The sequence below is a fragment of the Sphaeramia orbicularis genome, chromosome 8 (genome assembly GCF_902148855.1).
Source record: "Sphaeramia orbicularis chromosome 8, fSphaOr1.1, whole genome shotgun sequence".
Classification (NCBI taxonomy): domain Eukaryota; kingdom Metazoa; phylum Chordata; class Actinopteri; order Kurtiformes; family Apogonidae; genus Sphaeramia; species Sphaeramia orbicularis.
The window spans coordinates 3,443,653-3,470,521 of NC_043964.1; the positions used below are offsets into that span (position 1 = coordinate 3,443,653).

The 26,869-nt window shown below is 39.8% G+C and overlaps 1 protein-coding gene, 1 long non-coding RNA gene and 2 other non-coding genes across 5 annotated transcripts in view; 3 read left to right on the forward strand and 1 right to left on the reverse strand.

The window, feature by feature from the left end:
* Window positions 1-4,142: 4,142 nt before the first annotated feature.
* LOC115423405 (uncharacterized) lies at window positions 4,143-6,224 on the forward strand. The gene is made up of 4 exons (XR_003935965.1): window positions 4,143-4,190; window positions 4,812-4,859; window positions 5,648-5,688; window positions 5,910-6,224. It is a non-coding gene; the product is annotated as an uncharacterized LOC115423405 (long non-coding RNA).
* LOC115425056 (small nucleolar RNA SNORD88) lies at window positions 4,654-4,745 on the forward strand. Its single transcript, XR_003936187.1, has one exon. It is a non-coding gene; the product is annotated as a small nucleolar RNA SNORD88 (small nucleolar RNA).
* Window positions 5,486-5,577, forward strand: LOC115425055 (small nucleolar RNA SNORD88). Its single transcript, XR_003936186.1, has one exon. It is a non-coding gene; the product is annotated as a small nucleolar RNA SNORD88 (small nucleolar RNA).
* Window positions 6,225-9,903: 3,679 nt separating the features above from the next.
* The window catches only part of shank1 (SH3 and multiple ankyrin repeat domains 1), an 84,763-nt gene continuing 67,797 nt past the window's right edge, over window positions 9,904-26,869 (reverse strand). The window contains exons 16-28 of one of the 2 annotated variants that reach the window (XM_030141383.1): window positions 25,306-25,388; window positions 25,053-25,177; window positions 24,817-24,952; window positions 24,642-24,722; window positions 22,181-22,189; window positions 21,848-21,874; window positions 21,694-21,750; window positions 21,358-21,473; window positions 20,459-20,582; window positions 15,712-19,234; window positions 15,488-15,496; window positions 13,117-14,007; window positions 9,904-10,982 (exon numbers count right to left, since the gene is read on the reverse strand). In XM_030141383.1, coding sequence (XP_029997243.1) covers window positions 10,895-10,982; window positions 13,117-14,007; window positions 15,488-15,496; window positions 15,712-19,234; window positions 20,459-20,582; window positions 21,358-21,473; window positions 21,694-21,750; window positions 21,848-21,874; window positions 22,181-22,189; window positions 24,642-24,722; window positions 24,817-24,952; window positions 25,053-25,177; window positions 25,306-25,388 — 5,269 coding nt within the window. In that variant the 3' untranslated portion in view covers window positions 9,904-10,894. The remainder of the gene's footprint in view (window positions 10,983-13,116; window positions 14,008-15,487; window positions 15,497-15,711; window positions 19,235-20,458; window positions 20,583-21,357; window positions 21,474-21,693; window positions 21,751-21,847; window positions 21,875-22,180; window positions 22,190-24,641; window positions 24,723-24,816; window positions 24,953-25,052; window positions 25,178-25,305; window positions 25,389-26,869) is intronic. The other variant, XM_030141384.1, reaches the window with a different exon arrangement.

Consider the following 26,869-nt stretch of genomic DNA (forward strand, 5'->3'; position numbering starts at 1 on the left):
AGTTGTCTTTAATTTCATTTTATAGTCCACATTTTTCCCGGTCTCGCTACTGCTGTGCTCCGCCATTTTAAGCCGGTTTGTTTTTGCCACTCAGTCTGACTGAGAGGGGCGTGGCCCAGGGGGGAAGTGACGTATGTGCATGCCCTCTAATCCGTGAAGTTATAAATTCTATACAGAATTACATCCGGTCACTATTTTCAAAATAAACTATTTAATGGTTTGAAAAAACCTTGTAGTTACACAGTTTGTCCACCGGATGGCAGTGTATCCCTTCTGCTTCACGTTTAATCTCCACATTAGCAGACTGTATTCCTAAACTAAATTTCAGTGACTCATAAGTTGAATCTAGGAACTGAGGAAGTTGAGGAGGAAGAAAGAAAAGATTGTCATAGTTTGTACCAAGAAATGACCAGAATTTAATGTAACACGAGCATGTGTGGAAGCTACTTTTGCCAATAATGTATTTAAACTAGCTAGCATAGGCTTCTTCAAAGAAGTAGCTAACTCCTGTACGTGTTATAAGTTACGACAACCTTACGAATATATTTGAACTATTTTACATACAGTATTCATGCTGTGTTCCAGGCAGGTTTTAGAGCCCAGAAGTCACGACTTCAAACCACGACTCACGACTTTGTTCAGTTCCAGGTGAGTCACACCAAACTGAGCGCAAGGAATTGTGGGAGTTGGATGTAAACAAACCAGCATGGTGGACTGTACGGAGTTTATGTTCATTTACAATCATTTCTGGCTGCTTGTTTCTTGCTTATTGGAGTAAAAATGGTGCATAAGGCAAGAGAAGCTGTTAAACCTTTTATGTTACGTTATTTGTATGTTTGGATCCGTATTTGGTGTTAATTAGGGGCTCAGGGCCCTATTTATTCTTGTCCTAACGCCAGAGCAGCTGCTGATTGTGCAGAATATTTTCAGATAAATAACGTCAGAGCAATACCTTGTTTTAATAAACAATTTGGCGTAAACACCGAATCCATGGGGGCCTCAGTAACAGAATGTGCGATGTCAAATTTATTCACAATATGGTCCACAGTAAAATGTAGTTATTGTACAAACAATAAGATATGATTTTAATAAGATTCGTCAATTAGCAATCGTTATTTTATGAGTATCACGTAAAGTTTTGTAAAGTATTGTTAAATAATTATTTAACATCGTATAGTGTTTACCCTCTGGCGGTGAGTCAATGCAACTACAGTCTATTCCATCAAATTAGAAATAATGCAATAGACATAAACTTCCGGTTGATACTTTCAAAATAAAACGCTTAAGTTTTTTGGATACTTATAGTTACGGAGTTTGTCCGCCACGGGGGGCAGTATATTTCATTCCATGTAAACATTTCTACTGAGGAACATCATCTAAATAAAAGGAAATATAGTAAATGTTCTTACGGTAACATTTTAGAACATTAATGAGCAAAACTTAAACATGTAGTAGTTGTACGCCTGTCTACTGAGAACTGTTCACACAGGAGTCAGTCTGGTGATGTTTTTACTATTTATGTATTATGACCTTTGAAGCTCACATAGGCAGTAATGATCACATTTCTCTTATTTTAAACTACATATATTTTTGAACAGCATATAAGACCAAGAAAAGGCCCAGACTTTTGTATTCTCAAATGCGTTTGTTTGTTTTTTATAGATTTATAAAACCGCTTGCACATACACAAATGTATTTCTTTACATGTTTATCTGTTTATTTGGCAGATGTCATTGTGGATTGTTGAGGTTTTTGGACATAAAGAATTAAAATGGGATGGTAAATGATTGTTTTATTTATTTAGTCCATGAAATATCAAAGAGTTTTGTAATTTCTCAGAACATGAACAGAAATGTAGAAAAGTTTGTTTAAACCAAACTAAAGCCAAAGTGTGTTGAGAACAAAATCTCTATATTTAGGAAGCTGAAATCAGCAGACATACAGCATTTTAGCAAAGATTTACCACTTAAATTAACAAATTGTGGACATTATAGTGTTGTTGGTATATTATGCTTATTTTAGGCATAATAGAATTTATGTCACCGTAGAAAAATGTTCCTTGTGTGTATTAGTGTATCAGTAAATTATGTAACTGACCAGTTGGCCACAGTGGAGTATGATTCTAAAATGTTTAATTACACAAGAACTGATTAGTACTTTTTGCTGTGTTTCAGGTTGTTTTCTAAGACGTGTTCACATGGTCACCCAGAGTTTCTTTACTATGTCTGAAAGTGATCATTTTTGGCAGGTTTTCATTTATGTGTCAGGTGTTTTAAACATTGCTCCTTGAGGTGTTTGAAGTTGTTTCTAAGGACTTTCGGGTTGGTTTCTGACCTACTTTTGATGTTGGAGTAATACTAGTACACTATTTACTCACAAATAAGTAAGTTTGGACAAATTTAAATACATGTTTCTCAAGTGTGTTATGGGATTGCTGAGGGAAAATGTCCTGTATGAACAAATTTGACTTTAAGGTTCTAAAGCATTTTATTGCATAAACAGCAGGTGCCTCAGGTGCTTCAGACTGATTTTATGTATGTAGTATAGGATGTGATATGAATATTTTTTTTCATAAGATAGTGTGTCATGAAATTAGTATGTGGAGAGCATGTAGAGAGAGAAGTTCTGAAAATACTCTCATGTGAATCAGCTGGTAGTGCTGCTCTGTTTACTTGCATCAAACCAGAACTAACGAAAATATTACATTACTTCAAATTGTCATTGGTGACACTTATGTGTAGGAGCTATTTGTCGGTTTAGTTTTTTGTTTAAAATTAATTTACCTTTTTTTTTTTTTTTTTCCCAAATTTCATATTTTTTGCTAATTGTTTATTTTTATTTGTTTATTTTTTTGTTTGTTTAATATTTTTTGATTTTTATGGTTATTGCGTTCATTCTTTAGTGTTTAGCACCTTTTTGTTTGTGTTGTCTTATTGGTTTAGACCTTGGGCACCTGGGTATAAATAGGGAGCACAAAGTTAGACCAGCATGCACCTGGGTGGGCCTCAGGTTTTATACCAGACCATCAGACAGTCAGTCAGGATGAGCAGGACAGACAGCACAAAAGGCCTTAGTTGTTGTTTGCTGCAAAATCTTGAAAATAAACCACTTGAACTACATCTATGATCTGGACATTGTATGTTTGACTGTGTAAACCACAAACCCATGGTGCATCTGGTGCAGGGGTGTCAAACTCATTTTAGTTCAGGGGCCACATCCAGCCTAATATGATATAAAGTGGGCCGGACCAGTAAAATAATATAAACAATAGGTTAAGAACTTTTGAGTGAAAAAAGTAAATTCCGTAAAATAAAAAATACTCTTAAATATGCTTAAATATCCTACAATACACGCAAAAATACACTTAAAATTCCATAATGAAAATGTTTACATCTACGAATTGTACTTGAACATAACATGAACAAATATGAACAACCTGAAAATTCTTTAGTAAAACAAGTGCAATGTTACAAATATTATGCCTTAGTTGATCATTTCCACATGTGAATCACAACTTAGAGATCACACTGAATCTACAAATACACAAAATATTAAATAACAGGCAGAATATTATAAAATTCCACAGACTTCTCTTAAGACATTTCAGATATTCACTTTTTTTTTTTTTTTTTTTTGTAAAAGACTAGTCTGTAAATGTGAACATTTTTGAGTAATTTTACATTTTTTACACTAAAACAAAGAGACAAATTTGCAGTTTTCATTATTTATAGTTTATTATGATAGTATGTTACTGTTCTGATCCACTTTAGAATTAATTGACCTAAAATTATTTTGGCATCCTTGATTGTTAATATTTTCAGTGTAATGTTTGTATTTCACAAATTCCTCCCAGGGGCTCGATTTGGCCCCCGGGCGCATGTTTGACACCCCTGATCTAGTGGTTATTTGAGTTCTGTTAAAGTCTTAAGTTCAGTCACCTTTACGTTGATTTAATTTTGATTACAAACAGCCGCTACACTTATGAAAAGAATGATTTTATTTTATTCATTTTTTCATTTAGTAAATGAGGCTTGAGGAACTCAACTTTTCCCCATTTTTAAGGTGTTGTTCCGTGGTTGTCCAGTAGGTGGCGATAAAACGGATATAAATGCAGTGAACGCGACAGTGAATCCACAGAAGAAGAACCCCGTAGAAAGCGGAGGAGAGTGAAGAGAAACAGGTCGAAAATGGTAAGATTCATACATTTCTTAAACGTATAAAAGTTGTATTTCTGTTCTGTTATAGGAGAGTTTAAGACCACACATGTAGATTATTCTTATTTTTGTTATTATTATTCTGTAACTGTGTTTCATCAGCCATTCGTAGGTTTAGTTTTAGTGTAGTTAGTGTCTGTTCTGTGAATGTTTGATCTAAATAAAACAAATTAAATAACAAAACATGCACTGAAATGAATGACCTACGGCTTAAAGCAGATGGGTCCTGTTTCTGCTGATAAACAAAGTAAAATTAAAATGCCGTATTCCTGAACTAGGCGGCCTAGCTACACGTGGTGAGCAACATTAGCATGGCAGCTAATGCTAACAGAACCTTACAGTAGAACCACATGACAAGAAAAAACTACAAACTATACCAAACACTGACACTTTTTAGACATCAGACTGTGGTCCTGTGTCGGTGTTCTTATAGATTTTTATCCTCCACTGATGACCAGCACTGGGCACTGACTCTGAATGCAGACAAACGTGCATCTCTGGCCCTGACAAGCCAGAGTTCCTGAGGAGAACATCTACTCATGTTGGTACAAACTGATGCAGTGATCACAGACTCTAACTCATGTTCTGTCTCCTCAGGTCTTCAAAGAAATCAAACAACTCTGAACCCAGTTTTTAATCTATCAGGTATGTACATGGAAATCTGCAGAAATATTATACATCCAGACATTTATTAAACTGGAGTGTATTTAGTGCCCATCAGCAGCAGGACAGTCACAAATCAGATCAAATGATAGCTGGAAGTGGGTGTTTATACTTTATTACTCCATTAGATAAGGTTATGATTTGAAACACTGAAAACCTGCCTTTTTCCTCCACACAAAAAGGAGTAAATGACAAAAGTAAAAACATTCTTGCCATCCATGTGACAAACAAAATTTTAACGACTACCATGAATCTCAGAAGCATTAATGACACGTGGCGCATTAAATTTAAGGTGAGAGCAGATGTTGAGTGCTGGGCAAATAACATGAGACAAAACATTGTTACTTCATGCACTGTGTAATTTTGGCCTCAACACTGAGTCCTTCAAGCATGGGGAAGATGTGAAAATTCTTGCAATTTTTTGTACACTTAACTATGAGCTATTATTATGTAAATGAGTAATAAGTTAATAAGTCCATGTTATCCTAGATGCTGCGGAACAGAAAATAGTCCCATAGATGGTGTTCGTTCTTGCAGCCTTAAACAGTGGCTAACTTGTCAATAGACTGCATTAATTGTAGATAAATCTCTGCATGATTTTTTTTTTTTTTTTCCCTTGATGACTTGCACTGGGCTCTGAGTCAGTATGGAGACGAAAGTGCATCTTTGGCCCTGACAAGCCAGAGTTTCTGAGGAAAAAAAAGTTTAATAAAAGTAATTGTAACGCCACAGAACACACTTCATCATAAAACGTGCTTTTGTCTTTTCAGGAGGAGGACCTCATTCCTGGACTGGACTGGACTGACATCAGGTGGGTTTCTCTTGGTTGCTGATGCTGTCAAACCTGATCTCTGGTGATGTTTTGCACTGGGCTCAGAAAAAGATGGTGACAGAAGTGCAGCTCTGCCCTGACAAGGCTGGGTCTGAAGAGACAACGGCTGTACATAACAGCTCTTAAATTAAGGTTAAACAACTGAAATATGCAGTTTTCTTGATGCTGCTTTTCTATAATGGTTTTCTTTCTTCCTGTAGGTAATGGTTTTCCAGCAGATGATGCCTGTTAACAACGTTGTGACATCAGTCTGTATGTTGATGTTGTCCAAATGATGGCGCTATCTCAGTCATTTATTCTGACATCATTTCCTGATTTAGAAACTGACATATTTATAAAGGTTTTTTCTTTTAATTGGAAACAAAGTCATAAGTGTTACACTTGAGAAGCGAATTGTGTTTTTGCTTTTAAAAATTCTAAAGTTTTTATAATTGTTCGACCATTTGGTTTGTTGTAGGTGTTTAATCTCATTGTTAACCTGTGTATATTGTCTTTTAAAATAAACAGTTATTATATTTTGATTCTTGTCTTTTTTCCTTCCTTCTTTAAAAGTTACTGTAAATGTCATACCCTAATATACATGGCTAATGGAGCTGCAGTTACTGTGGGACTGTCACTGCTAAATGATTGAAATGCAGCCTCTGTAAATGTGTTACAAGTGTTTAATTTTGACTCAGTGGAAAGCATAAAATTAGAACCCTCTTCAGTGTGGGACAACATTAAGGTGTGTGCCAGCTCTTAGCACTTCCTTTTTTTTTTAATGTTACAAGCAACACTTCATAATCGCAGACTATTCTGGGTTCATAACATTTCTAGAATATGGTGTTGCATTGTGACCAAGTTTCAGAGATGGTTCTCCTGTTTTCATTGATCTTTTCTGCACAAAGAATTAGTGGTAACTGGACATTTTAAAGAGTTTTGGTGAAGAGAAGCTGTGAATTTTTAGGGTGTGATGTTCATTTACATGAATGAAAACTTAAGTCTAAGTAGACAGAAACTGCTGTTAAGGTTGAGAACAGAGTCACTAAACCACTAAACCCCCTGAAATGTTAACTGGATGACTATGCAGGAAGTAGCATGTTAATCAGAATGTAAAAAATAAAGATAATTAAAGGAGGAAAATAAGTCAAGGTTTTTCCTATGTGATCAAAAGGTTTTAAATTTGTGTAAACTCTCAGGAGGTAACACTGGTCTATGAGTAAAACACCTCCAGAGTAAAAGTAGTTAAACGTTACCAGGTGTGAACCACTAATGAAAAATTTAGTCAAAATGCTGGTTGGTTGTAGTTTACAAGATACAGTCTTAAGTCAAAATATGAAACTGACAATGAGAGAATGGGTTTTACTCTAAAGGAATATGTGTCTCTGAGCAAAGCACTGTCTGTACATTACAATATATTCACTTTATGTGTAATTTATACTAAAACATTAATAAATCTATTGCATAAATGTACATAAACTAATGTGTAATAACACTTAATCCTATACCTTGGAAACATCAACTAACCAGCACTTATTTCCTGCAAATTCACCTTATTAAAGTATGTAAGACTTAGCACATTTAATCTAAAAAAAAAAGGATAAACATGTACCAATGCTGAACATAACTTTTCCATTCTGAAATGTTGCTCTGTCTTCTTTTGTTAAAGAGAAGAATTAGGTTTCAGGATTAGGAAATTGTCCCAAAAGTGAAGCAGCTGCAGAAGCAAAGTATCCGGCTGGAAAGAAACATGTTGCACTCAGGAAATCACACATCAATTACAACTTTGTTCTGTATCTTTATTATAATTCTAACAATTTATTATCTCTTAAAACATTTGAAATTCATATATATTTATATGAACGTGTATATGCATATCACATATACATATATATTCTGTAAGTTACCTTTCATCAGTTCATATTCTCATTTTTTAAAAGATCTGTTAAAGGAAAAGAAATGCTTTCTATAGAGTCTGACCGATTCCCTCAGATCTTATTTTTCTCCTGACAGCATCTGTGAGCCGTCACCTGCGATCATATTTAGTGAATTCAAAGAAAGGGTTAAAAACTCACCACTCACTTGAACGAAAATGTCATCGTATCAGCAAAAGATGTTTTCAAATTGATTTTATCCAAAGTTGTTATCGGCTCTATTTACACTAACAAAATAGACAAAGTAGAATGGGTTGAGTTTGGACAAGAAGCAACATTCTGCTTTCAGAAAGATCCCTTTTGGCTGCAAATTACCCAAAACCTCTGAAGAGAAATGTGAAATGTCACAGTTGCTAATGGAAATAGGGTCATTGCATAATATGCTGGTAATAAACAATGAGTGGTGAGCACACAGGCATATTTCAGCGACTGCTGAAAGTGGTTTGTACAAACAAGATGGAAACAACGAGCAAAAACAAAGTGGCTCCTGATACTGTCAGGTCATTAACAGTGGAAGGGAGCAGATGCAGAGAACAGGTCCAACTGTATAGAAAGCAGACGAGTTAAATAAACACATTGTACCTTTTCATGTTAAACATTATCTGGAAGACAGAGATTCTTTAGAACTTTTGAGACTTTTTTACATCTTAAACCATAATTAGGATGACCATTATTTTCATCGTCCTTATTGCTATTTCCCTTGCCTTCCAATATAATCTCTCCTTGACCACCAGCACAGATACTGAATAAACAAACCCCAGTCATGACCACTGCTTATTCACATTTATAGCCTGCATGGAAGTGTGCACTTGGAGCGATATGACTTATGAAATTTCATTTATCATTTTTGCAAAAATAGATTGAGGAAAACAGGGCTGAGAAGAGAGCAAATGTCCAACCTGTGCCCTGTTGTGAAATGCACGTCTGATATGTGTTCAAGGACTCGAAAGCAGCAGGAGAGGTGAAATGTTGTTCAAGGTAGAGAGGTCATGAAAGAGCCCTTATATTTGATTTCGGCAACAGCGAGAAAAGCAGGACTGGAGGTTAGTGTGAGATGTAAATGTGCAGTGTAAGCTGATGAAAAGGATTTTTTGAACAATAAATATGGCACATCAGGACACGAAAACCAGGAAAATAGTGAATGTAATCAATCAGAGGGGGTGGTTTATAGTATCTAGTATTTAAAAAATATGTATAAGTACTGCTTAAATAAAGTGACAAGTAATTTTCATTGATGTGTATCATGGGCATCCCCAGAGTAACAGTTGCTACATTTTCAGCATCTGCATAATATTAATTGGCGACTATTTTTAAAGGAGAAAGGAAATAATATTTTGAGGCCATATATGTTAGTGGGTCAGTTTGATTAAAGCTTCACAGTCGACAACAGAAACAAAACAGATTCTAAAATGTGCTTCACATTAAGTTGCGATGCTTCTTGTCACAGAAGCGATGTTAAGGGTACAGTGCACCAAGTAATAAGCATCTTTCATTTCAAAAATACCTACATATATGTATATATATATATATATATATGTGTATGTATATATATATATATATATATATATATATATATATATATATATATATATATATATATATATATATATATTTATATATAGAACCATCACGATTATCATCACTGCAGTCAGAACACACACTGACCGCACAAATCTCAGCCACCAAAGGCAGAAACTGTCTGAAGATACAATAACAGTAAGGACGATGATAGTAATGATAAATAGTAACAATAAATCTCTTCATATCAATATCAGTATTCCCATTTAAAGTTTAAAAATTGTAAGAACAATCATAGTATTAAAATTTCATATAAGCGTTTCTCTCAGATCCCCTCGGTCAAGTGGCTGCTTGTATCCTCCTGGATTTGTTGAGAAAGAGAGGGCCCACTGCTGGAAGGAACAGGGGGATTGGGTGGGAAAGAGCAAGAAATGGCAGTTTGTCCTCTTCCCCTCCCCTCCTCTTTCCAGTCTTCCTCAGACAGAAGGTCTGGATGGGTTTACAACAGTTTGCCTCGACACTGAGGAAGGTCCGTCTTGGTAAATAAAATCCTCAGGGAGATTTCTCTTCACATTGTCGTGTAATCCCATCTAAATATTGAAAGCACAGTCTGTCTCCTTTTAAATATCTTGGATCCAAACATATACTGTGTGTCTATATATAAGGTGTCCCATAATCTCTAACACAAACACCGGTATGTGTTTGTGTGTATGTGGGTGTCTACATGTTGGTGTATGCATGCAGGCATGTATAGTAGTAAGTCAGATTTCTGTTTGTGTGCGCATCTTTTTTTTATGTTGTTGGTCTGGGCACTTATTTTTGCTACAAATTTGTGATACAGTGACCAGTCTGTATATATGTCATTATAAGATGTAAGATGATAAAGAGCTATAGAGTAACACGATGATCCTGATCACAGGACCTGCAGTGAGGACAGAGCCCTACCAGTGGTGAGGTAAAAAAACAAGACGTGACCAATCACAGTCAAACGCAGCCGACCTCCAATCACAACGTGTGACTTTCACATTGGTTCAATTAGGACACGAATTATCCATCTGCACCGTAGGCATATCTAAAAACTCTTGATGTACTGCCCTTCACCGTGCAGACAGACGATGCTTCACTCCTGCACACATTTGCCCTCAGATGTCCCTAAATATTTTAAGCGTACTCTTAAATGGGGAAGGGTTGTCGTTGATTGCACTATGAATTTTCTTGGTGGGTCCCACTCTTAAATTTAACTAGGCAGCGACTATTCAGCAACATGGCTACACAATAGAAGACTCGTATATTCCATCCAAACTTGCTCCAATTCTTTAAAAAAAAAAAAAAAAGTGACTTTTGATTGTTTCACAAAAGTATTTGGTTCATCTCATCCCTGTTCTGGACTCTGATCAAATCTGCTGCTGCAGCCATAGTGCTTTCATACACACTTTGGATGAGAGGGTGTTTATGTGACTCGTGTGACTTGTGTGTTGATTGGTGTGCATGCATGTGGGAGTGTATTTGTGTTATGAGCCTGTCACAACTGGGGAGTGCCAGCCGGTGCCTTTATGGATCATCAGCCCATTTTCTGTCCCCGTGTCTCCATCTCCCCTCGGGACGCGTCTCCCTCTTTCTGTCACTCTCTGTGTGAAATCTGTTCCCCCCTCATTTGTTGTGTGAATCCACCATGGATAGCAGCAGTTGTGTCTTCCTCCCTCATTGACTCCAACTCCTTCTTTCTCTCGGTTTCTGTTTCAGGATTTGCAACCTCAGCTCCGGCTCCCATCGTCCCTCCTCCTCTCAGTCTGTCCTTCCCGAGGTGAGAGAACAGAAATGGGAAACGGGCTGCTGGATAACCTGAGGACAGAAACACAAGTATAAAATCTGGGACATTTGGTACTTCAGTTAGATACTAACTGGTCTGTACGGCAGTGATAGAAGTATTTATTTACCTTATGCACCTTATTACCTCCGCCAAGGAGGTTATGTTTTTGCCAGGGTTTGTTTGTCTGTTTGTTTGTCTGTCCGTTAGTGTGCAACATAACTCAAAAAGTTATGGACAGATTTTGATGAAATTTTCAGGGTTTGTTGGAAATGGGATAAGGAAGAAATGATTAACTTTTGGGGGTGATCCGGAAGAAATCCTGGATTCTGGATCACTTTGAAATTTTCGTTAACATTGTGGTAAATGGGGCCAAAATGTTCGTTTCCCAATATCTCGCTTAATTATTGACCAAAACTCATGAAATTTAACTCAGGAATTGACAATGGGGTCCTCTATCACATTTCAAAGGCTGATCCAGATCTGATCCAGAAGGCGGATTTTATTTTAAAAAATAAATGTAGGATTTGTATCACCGATTATGTGGGGAATTTTTGCACTTGGCGGAGGTCTGCGCTCTCCGAGTGCTTTTCTAGTTTATCTCATGTAAACCCATCTTTTGTCCTTGGCTTTTGAAACCATGTGAGATGTTTGAATGTATTATTTTTTTATTCTATTGTTTTTATTTGGTAGTGGTTTATTGTTCTTTTTTTTGTTGTTTTTAATTGTATGGCTTTTTATGTTGGTTTTTTTTTTATCTATTCTTGTATTTTATTCTTTTATTTAGGTTTTATTTATTCTTCTGTACAGCACTGTTTTCTTTTTTGTACAGTTCTGTGTCTTTTAATCTATCCTGTATTTTATTATTTTATTTTGGTTTGAATTATTCTTCTGTACAGCACTTTGGTGCACTGCGGTTGTTTTAAAGTGCTTTACAAATGAAGTTGGATTGGATTGAATTATGTAAAATCACTTCTGTAAAAGTAACCCAAAATTCAAAGTGCAGAAATATTAAGGTATCAAAAGTAAAAGTACCCATTTTACTGCTGGGCTCCTTTCATAATTGCCATATTATTTATGTTTTGTTATATTTGCACATTATGATGCCAAATATATAATTCACATCTCAACATGTTTTTAAAGTAATTTAATTTACTTGATTTTCCAAAAATTCATACTTTTATTCCATTGGTGATCAGCACCTTCTAATGGCTGAGCGGTCCCTGGGTATGATATGAGCTCCAAAAATGGACGCTGTATAAACATCTTGAAATTGTTCAAAATGTGTTCTAGATCATTTCTAAGACTTCATAAAGTCTTTCCTGTGGGTTTTTTAAGCCATTTTAAATCTTTATTCCAACTTTATTCCAATAGCGTTCAGCACCCCGATGGCTGTACTCTAAAACTGGCCATTTTGGGTAAATCACCAAATTTGCACAAAATGTGTTCTAGACAATTATTAAGGGCTCTCTAGCATGTTTCAAGGTGTTTGAAGCCTTTATTCCAGCAGTACTCAGCACCCACCAGTTGGTGAGTGGTAAGGCTAAAATATGTGCTCCAAAATGGTAATTTTGGACAGATCTCCACCTTTGCCCCAAATATGTTCTAGATAAATACTAATTCGTCCCTGACATTTTTCAAGGTGTTTGAAGGCTTTATTCCAATAGTAATCATCACCCTCATGTGGCTGAGTAGTGAGGCTATACTACGTGCTCCAAAAATAGACATGGTGTAAAGGTCTTGAAATGATTCAGAATGTGTTTTTGATAATTGCTACGACTTTCCTGTGAGTTTTCAGGCAATTTTAAACCTTTATTCTAACAGTGCTCAGCACCCTCCAGTGGCTCAGTAGTAAGGCTTTATTAAAGTTTTTAGCTTCAGAGGAATGACTCAACCCATAAAGGAAATATGCCATCACTGGGTATAAAAATTATAATCTGTGGAAAGGACCTAGTACAGTAGAAAGTGTAATATTTTCAGAGTAATGCAGATGTAAGACGTAAGGCAGAAGAAATTAAAATTTCTTTGCATCTCAAATTTGCACTCATACAATACTTAAGTGAAAGTGCTTCGTTGCATATATTTCATCTTTGCATTTAAGAGCTATGTCTTGTGAATTGCGAACCTCAGAAACATAACTAGTACCAGTTATTAACTGTCTCCTCATACCTGTCCATTACAGTTCTCAGGGCTCGTTCAATGTTCATGCGATGTCCCACTCGTGTTACACCCAAATCCAGATAATCTTCCTTAGTCAGGGAGGGCAGGTGTGTGCCGTCAATCTCATTGTCCAGGAAGCGCTCTCTGTGCTCACCCAGGTTCAGGTATCCAAGCCAGTCTGCAACGTCATACTTGGTCCAGTAGGGCAGCGGCTTGGAGGCAAAAGGCTTGGTAGGGGAAGGGGGTGGTAGGTGAGGATAACTGAGGCAGGTAGGTGGAGGGAGAGGGTGCAGGGGTGGCGATGATGTCCCAGATAGGAAGTGAGTAGGGGAAAGAGAGCGGGAAACAACTAATGTGGAGTTTGGAGGAGGAGGGGCACCTGAGGGGGCAAACAGGGGAGGAGAGGGGGAGAAGTAAGGATCTCCAAGAGGGTTCCCAGGTGACGGGGGTGTGATCGAACCTCTGAGGTCATAGATGGCACTGTACAGGGGAGAGGTGGGGAGAAGTGGAAGGGACGAGGGGCGTGGTGGACCAAGCTTAGGCCTCTCTGATGGGGATATAAGGGGGCTGGGGGCTCGTCTTCGCTGTAACATGTGCGATTCTGCTTTGCGGGACTCACGACTTGGGATGAACTGAAATTCCAGTGCTTTGGTCCGGTAGACAGGTCTGTGTTTAGGAGAGGTGGGGTACGGAGAGTAAGATGTCGGGGACAGCGGGGAATGTGAACGCGGAGGCTGAGAAGCAGCAGGAGGCTGAGGAGACGGGGATCGACCCCAGTTTGGGTACTGGGATGCAGGGGTCGGGGACGGTGATAAAGATGGCTGTGATAATGAGATCGGAGACGGAGACTGAGATCGAGCTGATGGGGGACTCAGAGCTGAGGCTGAATCTTCTGAAAATCTGTGAACAGAGTGAGAAATTAAGAGAATTTAGCATGATAGGAACAAGAAACTGAGGTGGAATAAACATGCACATGTGCTAAAATAAATGTTTTAAAACACTGTCCAGGTATTTAAAGGATTTTTAACATTGTGATAGTGCAGTGGTTCCCAACCTTTTTTGGCTCGTGACCCCATTTTAACATGACAAATTTCTGGCGACCCCAGACATTCAAAACAGATGCATTTTTTTTTTTTGTTAAAATTAATTTGTTTTTGATCATGTAATAGTTTGCTATAATATGTTGTAAAATAAACATTAATTTCAGATGACATTTAGTCTATATAATGTATATTATTATGGACAGAGGCAGTAAATCCAGGTGTAGATTACTGCACAAAGGGAGAATTGTATTTTCCTTGGGCAGGATCTGTCCAGTCAGTCCAGCTTGGATTTACAAGGAGGACAATTAATACTGAACAAACAAGAACTCAAACTAAGAATTATGAAAGAGCTGCAGCATCTGAAACCGACCACAATGAACATTTGACACAGAAACAGAACCACAGTGCTGCAGTTTCCCACTCACAGTTTGTCATGTCTGTTATGGATTGGGACTGTCTCTTTCAACTCACCATATTTTTTTTTATAAGTAAGTTTTTGGGGGGTTTTTTAGTTGTTGTTTTTTTTTTTTTTCAATTACTAGAAATTTCAGGCGACCCCATTTGAATTCCAGGCAACCCCACGTGGGGTCCCGACCCCAAGGTTGAAAAACACTGTGATAGTGTATAATCAGAAGCCAAGTTAAAACTCCAACACTGGGCTACACGACCAAGGAGTAATTTGAAATGTGATGAAATCTTGGTTTAATGTTGGTATTTGATGCTGCTTTTAAATGTCTTTAGTTTTTACCAATTTAGATTAAATCTTATTCTGTTGCATCAAAACTTGTGGGGATCCCATTTTAACTTTAAACTTAAACTGGAAGACATTTCATCATTTAAAAGGGCAGCCTTTTTGAGATGGATGATTAAGTTTAAGGGGACAGACTTTTTTAAAAATCTTCATTTTTTGGTCATACTGCTCCATTAATTTGGTCAACAGGTTTATCTCAAAAGGGAAAGTAACAAGAGTAATAAGTAGGCTAGTAAATGATGTTAGCAGTTAATGAAGCAACTAAGGCAGCTGAAACAGATTCTTCCTTTTACATATTCCATCCTGACTGCAAGCAAATTTATAATAATTATTATGATTTTTACTATTTATTTCAATTTGAATATGCAGTTAAATTTAGGTTTGCATCAACTTTGATCGACTCAGTGGTGAGCTCTGCTTAATTTAATATCGGGATTAATTTATTTTAAACCTATTTTTGGTCAACTCTGATTAGTGGTAAAGTAAGTTCATCTTGGTTGGTGCAACTTAGTTTAAGAGTTACAAGTTAAATGTTTTCTCTCCCTCATCACTGTTTAAAATAAAGGAGTGTGGAAGGCACCATTACCTGTTTCTGCTTCAGAGCGACAAACATGGAAAAAGTAAAAAAAAAAAAAAAGAAAAGAAAGGGTAGATTTACACAGTATTGACACAAGACATAACCAGACACTGTACCATTTTTTTACAGGGTTGAACAGCAATGGGAGGAGCAACTGAGAGACGCACTCACACAGGAAAGACACACGGAACGACAAAGCATGAACAACAAAAAACCCTGCAGTTGATATATACCTGTGTCTGCTCAGTGGCCTCTGGCTGCTCCAGCTGTCTTTGCTTCTTTGCTGCAGTTTGCTGCTCAGCTCATTTATGATGCTGGGCTTCATACTGGATGCAGGAGGGTAAATCTTCCTTCCTTCTAAAAGTGTCCCAGACTGGCCACCTCCTTCACTGGACATCTGCCCCTCAACCCACATAGCCTTCATTTCTGGTGTGCGTGGGCGTTCAAAATATGGCGAAGTGGGACGACCCAGATTCTGCATATCCCTCATGCTGTACCCGTCTGGGCCGCTTTCATCCTCGGCCACTCCTTCCTCAGTCTCGTCATCGTCCTGCTCATCCCTTCGTCTGTGAGAGTGGAAGGATGCAGGAGCAGTGCTGGTCTGTCTGTGCAGATCACCAGCACGGATTCCCTCCCTGAACCTGTTGGTTTTTGGGTAAGTGGAGGCTGCTGCTGTTGCATTCTGCATCTCAAAACTTTGTCCATCCAGGTAGCTCATGTACGATTCCAGGAAGTCTCCTCCTCTGTCTGATTCACCTGCGCCAATTCCACCTGTCATCCTACTTCCAGCTCCTCGCTCTCCTCTGTCCAGTCTGTCTCCCCGGACACCAGCTCCACTTAGAGCCAGGATACTGTCTAGGTGGTGGTCACTGCTGCTGCGGCTGTCCAGCTCTTCAATCCCAGAATCTACCACTGTCTCCTGAGACTCTCCTTTCTTGGCAGTGGGGTGGGGACGGTGGTGTTCCCCTGTCCGTCGACTGCTTGTGATGGTGGTTTGTGAAGTGTGTGTTCGCTCATGGTAGAGCTGTGTGGAGGTGCTTGTTGTGATGGCAGCAGTGGTGGTTGTAGTGGCACAGCTAGCGGTCGTGGCATGGGAGGTGGTACCCTGGTGTTGAGCGGAGGTGGCAACAGTGGAAGAGGGTGCTCGGGGACCACGATAGGCTGGGGGTGGTGCAACACTATGTGGGGGAGGCGTAGGGGACGAGCGACCGGGAGCATGAGTGCTGTTATAAAGGTGGTGGGGATGTGACATAGAGAAAGGTCTGTGGTAAGAGCCAGGGGGAGGGGGCGGTGAGACTGATGGAGGAGGTGGAGGTCCTGCTATTGAGGTGGGTTGTAGTGTTGAGGGTGAGGAGGGGGGCGGAGGATTGGGTGATGTCTGAGAGGGAGAAGGAACAGACTGAGTCAGGTTTGCCACCTCACTGTCGTAAGACGTCAGACTGGAGGCTGTGGAGTCTCCCGCCTGTGGAGAGGGTAGGGGTGTATGAGCAGGAAACCCACTTGCAAATGGTTCTTTTTGGGGGGGAGGGGGAGGTGGTGGTGGGGGAGGAGGAGGAGGTGGAGGGGGTGGAGCCGGTTGTTTGCGGGAGGTCAGACTGTTGGGGAGCATTCCACGTTGTGAGTAGCTCAGTCCTCTGTCAAAGCTGTTGGCAAACTCTACTGGAGGTGGGAGAGGGTCTGCGTAGACAAACTCATCATCAGCATCCACTGATGGGGCAGGGGGAGGAAGAACCATGAGCCCAGATCCAGTGCTCCCACTTGTACTTGTTGGCTGTTGAGTACTTGTAGGTGGAGGAGATGGAGGGGTGAGGGACAAAATATATGCATCAGCTTGACTTTCCATCCTGAGAAAAGAAGGCCTCCGAGGTGGTTGTGACTGGGACATTTGCTGTCCAGTACTGTCGGTGGCTGCTGTACTTGTCTGCTCCACCCTCCTCATGTAACTCTCTCTCTCCTTGTCCCTCTCTCTGTCTCTTGACAAATCCCTCTCGCGTTCCCTTGATCTCTCTCGCTCTCTCTCCTTGTACGTTGGTTGATACGGCTGAGACTGGTAGTGGTGCGTATGTACTGTTTTGTCCTCAGAGAAGCGAACTCTCAGCCCCTCGCGAGCACCTCCTCCTTCCCGTTCCCTTTCTCCACCACCACCCTCCTCACCCCACACACCCCTGAGGATTCTGGGTGAAGGTGGGCGGCCAACGGTGGGGGTGGTGGCAGCCAGAGAAGAGGAGGTAACCAGATAGGAGGAACTAGAGGACTGGGCAGCAGAAGACACAGGCTGAGAGGTGACAGCGGAAGAAGGAAATACCACGCTCGACATTTGGCGGGTAAAATGATGCTCAGCACCTCTCCTTAGCCTGGTATCGTCCCTCAAAGCACGTTCTCTGGCAGCTAGGGCAAGACCTAGTGGTGATGTGGGGTCAAGAGCTTTTCCTGTTAGAGGGTGAATGAAGGTGGTGGTAGACTGTAATGGCTGCCTGCCTGCTGCTGTATAAAGGTCAGTAGGAACAGACTTAGGCTGATAGTCCAGGGCAGGGGAGGAGTATTCAGGTAGGCCAAAGGCAGGAGGCATACTCCGAGTGTGGTGGATAAAGGTGTCTCCAGAGAACATGCCCTCATCAATAGACTTGGATGGGCGGAGCCGTGTTGTTGAGCTTTCAGCCTGTGTGCTAAGCTGCTGCTGTGACACCTGAGTCCTTGTTGCTCCTCCTAATCCATCACTCACCCCCCCAAGACCCACATCTTCCTCAGCGGACATGAATAAGGAGGCACTCTTTCTGCGTGCTTCGTGAAACCGTTCCCTATCTCGGCGGGCTGCCCCAACAATTGCAGCCCCAAACTGGCTGGTGAAGTCCAGGTTATCCTGGGCTCGCATAGAGGGTAAAGACGGAGGTGGTGGTGCAGGAATGGAAGGGGGGGCAGGAGGCTGGGGAGCAGGAGTAGAGGGAGGAGGACCATGAGGGGTTTTGACTTCATCTGTCTCCCCTGAAGCAGGAGCATCAGCCTCCACACTGCTGCCCTGGCTGCTGCGGCCGCTGCTGCTGGTTGAAGGGGCCTTCACAATAATGGTTGGGATTGGGATAGAGCTTTTCTCCATTGAGCCTTTGCCTCCCAGTGTACCCTGGCCAATTCGCAGGTCCTCCACTTTGGATTGCTTCACCAGTGGGCCTTTACCTCTCCGGGCCCCACCTTTAGGTCCACCTGCTCCACTTCCTGCTACACCACGGTCTGTTCGCTGGGGTTGACTCTGGGTAGTCTGTTGTTGCTGGGGGATTACAGTGGCAATGCTGGATGGAGGCACGGCAGTGCTGTAGCCTCTCCTAAGACCTGCTGCCTTTGCCCCTACACCAGCACCCATGCCAGCTCCAACAGGCTCCCCAGTATAGGCAACCTTTCGCGAAGCAGTCCTGCTTTGAGTAGTGTGGGCAGAAGCATGTGCATATGAAGTTGTGTGGTCCATGGCTCCACCACTGGTAGCAATGCTGGCTCCACCTGCTCTCTCCCTCCCCCCATGAGTGAAGTGCACCGCCTGGGAGTAGGGCTGGTAGTGTGCAGAGGTGGCTGTGGACTGGGACACAGAGACAGAGGGCTGCTGCGATGACTTGGCTCTCCAACCTAGCGGTGGCGCAGAGGAGAATGGTGGATCGGGTGGAGCAGTGGTGGGAGGAGGGGGGATGTCATCTGGACCGGGCACTGACAAACTGCGAGCGAACTTCATGGCTGGGGGATGCAGGAACTGCTTCTCCTCCTCAGGCACCCCTGCAGTACAGCATTCACAAACAGACAGAAAATAAATGGGCTGAAATCGGGTGGTACAGATGGTGTTGAGTGATAGTAAGAGCAGTGTGTGAACTACAGTGCAGCCCCATGAAGTTTGGCTCATTTTCATAAGGAATTAGCTCTCCTGAAAACAATCTTGGGGGAAGTCTAAAATAAACCTTTTTTTTTTTTTTTTTACATTTTTGTATTTTTTCTGTATCTTTGTCATCAAGAATCATGCATCTGTTACTGACTAGTGATAGATGTATGAGGGTTAAGATAAGTGCTTTATAAATATACAGCACCTGCTGTTCTTGAAACATAAATTGAATGAAAATCCTCAAAAGAAAATATTTTTTTCATTTTTGTGGTAAGAAATGACAAATACAACTCCTATGGAAATTCAGATTTTTAAAAAAAATTTTGATATTGATACTAGAACATATCCGCAATAAAGTGTACTATTAATATTACTGAAATAAACAGCATCTTAGTCTCTCTCCATGTCTTCATGATGCAAAAAAAATGCTCTGCAGGTAGCAACGACTACTTTTCATCTGTTTTCTTATTTTTATTGTTCAAAAAAATCAAGTTGTTTATAAATGTATCATGAAAAAGTGAAAACAACTGAAGTCCCCCAAGAGCCATGGTAGTTTAAGTTAAGTGAGGCTGATGAACAGGGAAGAAGAAAAGCATTTTAGATGATGAATTTCCAGAGTAAAAAAGAAGTGAGGATAATTTGAGAGTGTCTGTCTACATCTACCCGCCCATCTTCTTGCCAGCAAGTCTGTCCTCCAATCTGTCTGTTAGTATGTAAGTCAGTTAGTGCTATATATTCCACAAACAAGCAGCGACTGGGCAGTATTACACAATTGCATTATTTCAGCCAACAGGGACCAACTATTTCAGTTAGTTATCTAAGCCTTAGTCAGCAACAAACCAGAAAATAAGCCTTCACAATAAAACAACTCGCTTAGTGGCACTACCAAACAGAATTGTGGGGTGAGTACAAAACCTCTTATTTCTACATTAAAGCACAGGTACAGCAAATTGAACAGATTAGAGAGCAGTAACAAATACAGTACAAAGTGTGCACAGTTTGGCCACAGACAAGACATTGTTGGCCACAGACGAACAGGAGAGCACAGCATAGACTTCGACTCTCCTAGAGGACAGACAGACAGCCGGACAGAAGGGCAGATGGAAAAAAACAGACAGCCTCACCGATGGATTTCTGCCGCAGCATACCGTGGTGTGGGCCGTGACCTGAGGTGTACTGTCCACGGTCGTAACCAAGGCCCAGTCCTGAAGGCATCATCCCCATCCCAGACTGATCTCCGTAATTAGGCTGAAATGACAAAAATGTAGAATACGTAGAATACGATACAGATTAAATCAGAAAAAGGACAAAAAGCTGCCAAGGTAAGTTAATTCTCAGTAGTTTAGGGCACTGTGGGTTAACTCTCTGATGAATTTTAATGTTAAACTATTATATGGCACTTGTCAATATTCTTGTCAATGTGCCTCTTTAAATGGAAACTAACTTTATCTTTGTTACATCACTTTGGTTTTGTTTATTACAAAATCAAAGTGAGTTCTTGTACAATAAGTAACTAGTGACAAGTAAAAGTTATGCTTTTAAAACCGTATGTTAAGTAATGTGAGTATTGTTAGCAAAATGGATTCAAAGTATGAAAAGCAAAAGTAGTCATTGTGCAATAAAACGGCTCCTGTACACATGGTATTTCTAGATGAATATTACTGTAACATTAATGTGTGCTGCATTTTGCTGCTGAAGATGTTGAATGTTAAGTTCATTTAAACTACTTTATAACTTATAATAGAGTACAAATACCTTCATTTTCTACGTAACTGCAGTACTTGAGTACTTGTACATAGTTACATGCAACCACTGCAAGCCACATTACAATACATGCTACAATTTAGTGTAAGATACTGCATGTTTTTAATAGTACTGTATCAGTGTACAGTGTGTTTGTTGACATCACTTAATACAAACTTTTTGACTTCAACTTTTGGAAAGAGTGAGAATTCTACCTAAATTTTGACCACATACAGTTTTCCAGGTCAGAGGTGTAATTATGCTGTAGGATGCTCAGTACCTCATTGCCATAGAAACTTCTTCCCCTGTCTCTTTTTGGCCCCTGTCCCCGTGTCCCTGGTGCCTCATTGGTGTTGATTGTCTGCTGAGCTGCTGCAAGAATTTCATCGAGTTTATCTGAGAGTAAAAAAGAGAGAGAAAGAGACACACAGAGAGACAGAAAGAAAGCGAGAGAGAGAGAGAGAGAGAGAAAGGGACATACAGCAATGAAACAGAAAAATGGACAGAAACAAAATGAAGGAAACATTATGTGGAAAGAGACACACTTGATGAAGGTGGATGAGAAAGAGAAGGAGAGATTCAGGAAACATCCACTGACAAACATGAGCTTCCTTACTCAAAGCCATCTGATAGACTGTCCTCTTCTTCTCTGTAACTTGTGAGGATTCGAATTCTACAAGAAAAGAAACAAGAAATAAGTGTGCAATGAGTGCCAAGTCATTTTGGCCGAACATAAATAAATACAATGCCTTAAATATACCACAGCGTACCTGATTTTTTTTTCCAAGGGGTAGCAGCTGGAAGGAGGACAAAAGGAGACTTAAGTTTTGGCAGGAGTGAAAGTGCAATAGCGTTGTTACAGTGAATACTAATCATATTCCCCGGAGCCTGACAAACTGAGTCACCTCGCCAGCCTTTTCGATCTTCGATGTAAAAGAACACACCCGCGCTTCAAGACAACTGAAGCATGCACATTTATATTACAGTAAATATGGTGCACAGTAAGTACACACAGAGTACAGTGTGCTGCTTGCTATAGTTCTCTCCAAAAAATGATTACAGCATACATACAAATGTGGAATTAATCTAGAAATGAATCCCACCTCTTTCCACTGATAAATGGTTAAGATCCCGTCAGCAGTGAAGAGAAGACAAAGCAGACAAAGAAAGGACAGAGTTAGTATTTTAACTATAAGAGACAAGTCCATGGGAAGGTAAGAGGAGAAATTAATGTGAGTAGCATGTGTGCATGGATCAAACAGGGATAAATAGAGATCTGCAGATGTTAATACAAACACGGACAATATGTGTCTTGAGATTAATTCAAATTAAGGTGAATTATATCGTCAGATGGTTCAATCACACTTGGCAGATTTTTATATCTGTGTTTATTTAATGTCTCACTTTCTACTTCACAAATTTCCTTTTCTTCTGTCCTAACATATTTAAAGACCACATGTATGAAATCAATTTCAGAAAAACAACAACAACATGACGACTTAAGTTTACTGCAGGATAATTTCCATTTTAATGTCCTTGTTATCTTACTGCATGACTTCTAGGTGAACTGGGACACTGCACCAATCACAGAGGTGAGATAGTTTAATAGGCGTCACAGCTAAATGAATTCTAATGCATTAGAATAAGCATATGGCTGGTGCTGACATGGTTTTATCACACATTGTGCTCCTGTCACCTTGATCCAGAAGGAGGAACAAGCAAGTTGTTTAATAGAATACAAAACCATCAACACTTCAGGAAACTCAAGATTTGCATCAATTAGTAAATCAAGTGTGTAATGCCATTAAAAACTTTAGCAGTGTTTAGTGTGGAATTGACACATCAGTATAATTGGCTTTAACAAAAATTAAAACAGATCACATGTTCCAGTTCCAAACAATGAAACAAATAAAAACCTAAAATAACTCATTTAAATAATCCAGCCATAGCTAAATTTTATGTTTAATTTCCTGGTGATTTTTTTTTTCCAAGCATAAAGCATGTTCCTTACTAGTAGATGTTCCTCTCAATTCTATGGCAAAATGCTCCTTTTATTGACAATATAAAAATGTTTTAAAATAATGTGATTTTGATTGTGATAATCATGTGCACTTCAGCACTTTTCTATTCATGGCAGTGTTGTCTGTATTGACATTATACATATAGTATCACTGTATACAGTGCTAGTGGTACAATGAAAGTACACAGCGGGGACTGGATTATAGGTGGTGGTGGGGAGGTGGCTTGAGGGTACCTCTGTTTCAGAGTTCATGCTTTGTGCTGGTCAGGTCACACCACACAGGTGAGGGGAGGATATGGGGGAGGAATAAAGCAAGGGCTTGACCTTTATTGCCACCATGAAATGTAACCAACCCAGACTAACACAGCAACTACGGTCAAAAAGCACAGAGCATATTCAAATCTGAGCGCAGCTAACAAAACCCTGCAGATTCCTCTCCAGGAGCTCCACATGTCATCATCACCCCATCAGTGGGCATGCTCAGATGAAGACAGCAGCGACAGCTACAGTGATGACACAGACCAATCTTAAATATTTAGAAGATATAATCTTCTAAAAACACTGGCTAATGTTCTGATCTACAAATGGGGGCGTTGACCCTCACAATGAACTCTCCTCCCACTATTTTGCCTCAAATAGAGATGGCATAAGTGTAACCACACATAATACCGTTACCATAGCAACAGACCTGGAACAAAGTTGTTTTTTGTCAAAAATTACTCATCTCAATAATTTTATCCTGGGTGTGATTTCTTTCAAATGAATCAAATGAATTTAAAAAAAAAAAAAAAAAAAAAAAGAACAAATAAAGGTCATATTTTGCAAATTGCTCACTCATGGAGTCCCATCAGACCCTTACAGTGATGTTTGTGGCACCCTGAAACTCTTCTCAAGTGACGCCCATTCCCTGCAGTGTTACCTTGGCAACAATTACTTTCTGAGTTTCAGTGTGTGTGTGTGTGTGTGTGTGTGTGTGTGTGTGTGCGTGTGCGTGTGTGTGTGTGATTAGCAGAGGGGCTGCTCTGTGGGCGCTGGGGTTAAAGCTGTGGGCGGGCCAGGGATCAGTGGGGGATGCAGGGAGGTAAGAGGTAAGAAGAGGCAGGTAGTGAGAGGAGGAATACAGGGAGGATGGCAACACTTTTTCTGGGTGGGGTTACCTGTAGTGGGGGTGCTGGAAGTGACAGTGTGGAACCTCTGAAAGAACAGTGAAATGCATTGAGATCCACGGCGGCAGCCAGTGTTCTTCTTCCTTTCCCTCTCGTCTCTATCAGTAACTACACTCTCTCCATCTCTACTTTCTTGCTGTCTAAATTTAGCCCCTGCTCAACTCCCCTTCACACTTTCAGCATCTTTAGCAACCCCCAACACTGCGATTTCACACTGTTTCTATCATTCTTCATCACCTCAATCTATTTATGCTCAGTAACTTTTGTTCTCTTGCTTTTCAGCTTTCAAGTGCTTTCCTTTTTGTCTCCCTACCAGTCTTCAATCTTTTTAATCCTTGTCTTTTCATTCCACAAAAGTTTATCTTGTCTATTTCTTACCCATCTCCTCCAGCTCTGAAGTCATGGATTTGGATCGTAGGGCAATAGCCGGAGTGCTGAGCCTCTTGCTTTGCTGGGGGACTAGTGGGAAAGAGAAAAAGAGCATTAGTCGGCCAAAATGTTCAAGAAGCTTCAGTTTCAGTTGCTTACAAAATAAAAAATACAACGTTCTTACTTTTCTTCCTGGATCCCTCCTCCATGTCAGGGTTTCGAGTAACCATGACAACTTTTACCATAAGGCTGTTACCACCCTGCCGGATCATGTTGACGACCTGCCGGTGACCAACCTTCACCACATTCTGACCGTTGACCTGGGTTAGAGATGGAGCCAGAGAGAGACATAGTTTACAACTTTTTACCAATTTATCACTGGTTTTAATTCTGTCGTATAATATTGAATCATGACAGTACCTCTATTAGAAAATCCCCCATCCTGAGACCGGCTCTCCAGGCCACACCTCCTTCGTCTACAGACTCCAGGTACTGCAAGGCAGGGAAGGCTGGCGTGGGCGTAAATTCCTCAATAGGAGTTTGAGCTGGAAACGGCATGAAATAATAATAGAGGAAGTTTAGTCCAAAATCAAAACAACTGCATGAAAAGTGGCAGTGTGTGAAACGAACGATGAAAATGGGATATTTGTGGTTATATTTTATATTTCCTTACCTTTGGCCCCTCTCAGTACAAAGCCAAAGCCTTCACTGTCTTTCTTCTGTAGAAGCACTGTCTTCTCCTTGATTATGTAGTCACTATAAAAAGCAAACAAAAAAGACATTAAAACATTAAAAAGTTACAAATATACTATTGACACTTCCACTGCTGCATTCACACTACATGATTAGGCTTAATCATAGGTACGGAGAGGTGATACCTTTTTCTTTTTTTTTTTTTTTTTACACTTTATTTTTTTTGTTTGATTTCTGTAGAATACAAAACAAACATAAGGGACATTTGGGATACTTTGACCATAAAAAAACCTTTGTGACTAACAATTGTTTTTAGTAATGTGAGGTTGAAATTTGAAATGAAAATTGTCTATTTCTTCCTTTTATTATGACACTGCTGTTCTTAAGTCCTCAATCTATGGGTCAGAATCTCCAACTCAAATATTCCATTCACAATTTGCAGCCAGTCGTTAGTTGTAGGAGGTTCTAATCTGCACCATTTTTTGGTAACAGCCTTTTTACAGGCCGCTAATAGTATTTTAAACAAATATCTATCATTTTTTCTAACATTATTACCAATAATACATCTGACATACATCACCAAACATGTTTTAGGGATTGCATAACCCAATATCTTAACAATTGCTGAATATACATTATCCCAAAATGATGTAAGTTTAGGCACAGCAAAACATGTGCATGATTTACATTGACATCTCCACATTCTCTCCAATAAGGTTGAACTCTGGACACCTATTTAGCTGTAATTTCAGGTGTAATTTCAGCAATGTTCCCTCCATGTTCTTGAAGAAGTAGTTGAGAGGTGAAACCTTGAATTTTTAAGTACTACTACTTTAAGTACTCGAACATCTTCCCTCTATCTGTCACTTTTTCCTACTCCAGCTCCACCTCCTGTGTCCACTTTTGACACAATCTCACATACTGGACAGAGACGGGCATTGTGAATAGTCCATTTTTTTTTTTTTTTTTTAAAGGTTCCTTACTAAGTGAAATGACCTGGAAGTATCTAAATGTCAGCCATGATAGACCAATACACAGTCTAAGTCAATACTAAGGAAATTACCATGGTTCCTTTTGCGTCTCCTTTTGCATAGGATACACTGGATCTTGCTTTGCGAAAGGAAAGGAGACAATGACGTCCCACAATTCACTGCAGTATGTTCACAACAAAATTATCAACATGGCACACAGGACATGAATTTTCCCTCTTACTTGCTATTATACTTATATACTTTGGACTTTAAATAATGATAACAGCAATGAATAACAACAGAACTGACGCTTACCCTGCATTAGTCATTTCTGATTCTGAGCGATAGTTTATTGAAGCCTTTAAGAATATGACTCATTTTTTAAGGTCCTTCAGTCACAGAAGTCTTCATAAAACTAAAATGTAAAGGGGGCACTGTAAACTGGCTCTTCAGTGAGAAGGCAAATGCAGCCAAATCAGGCTAGGAAGTAGTTTATTTGTAAGTTAAAATTTTATTATAAATGTAGGAAGATGATGCTTATAATTCAACATTTAATGCTAAGAATGAGTGTCC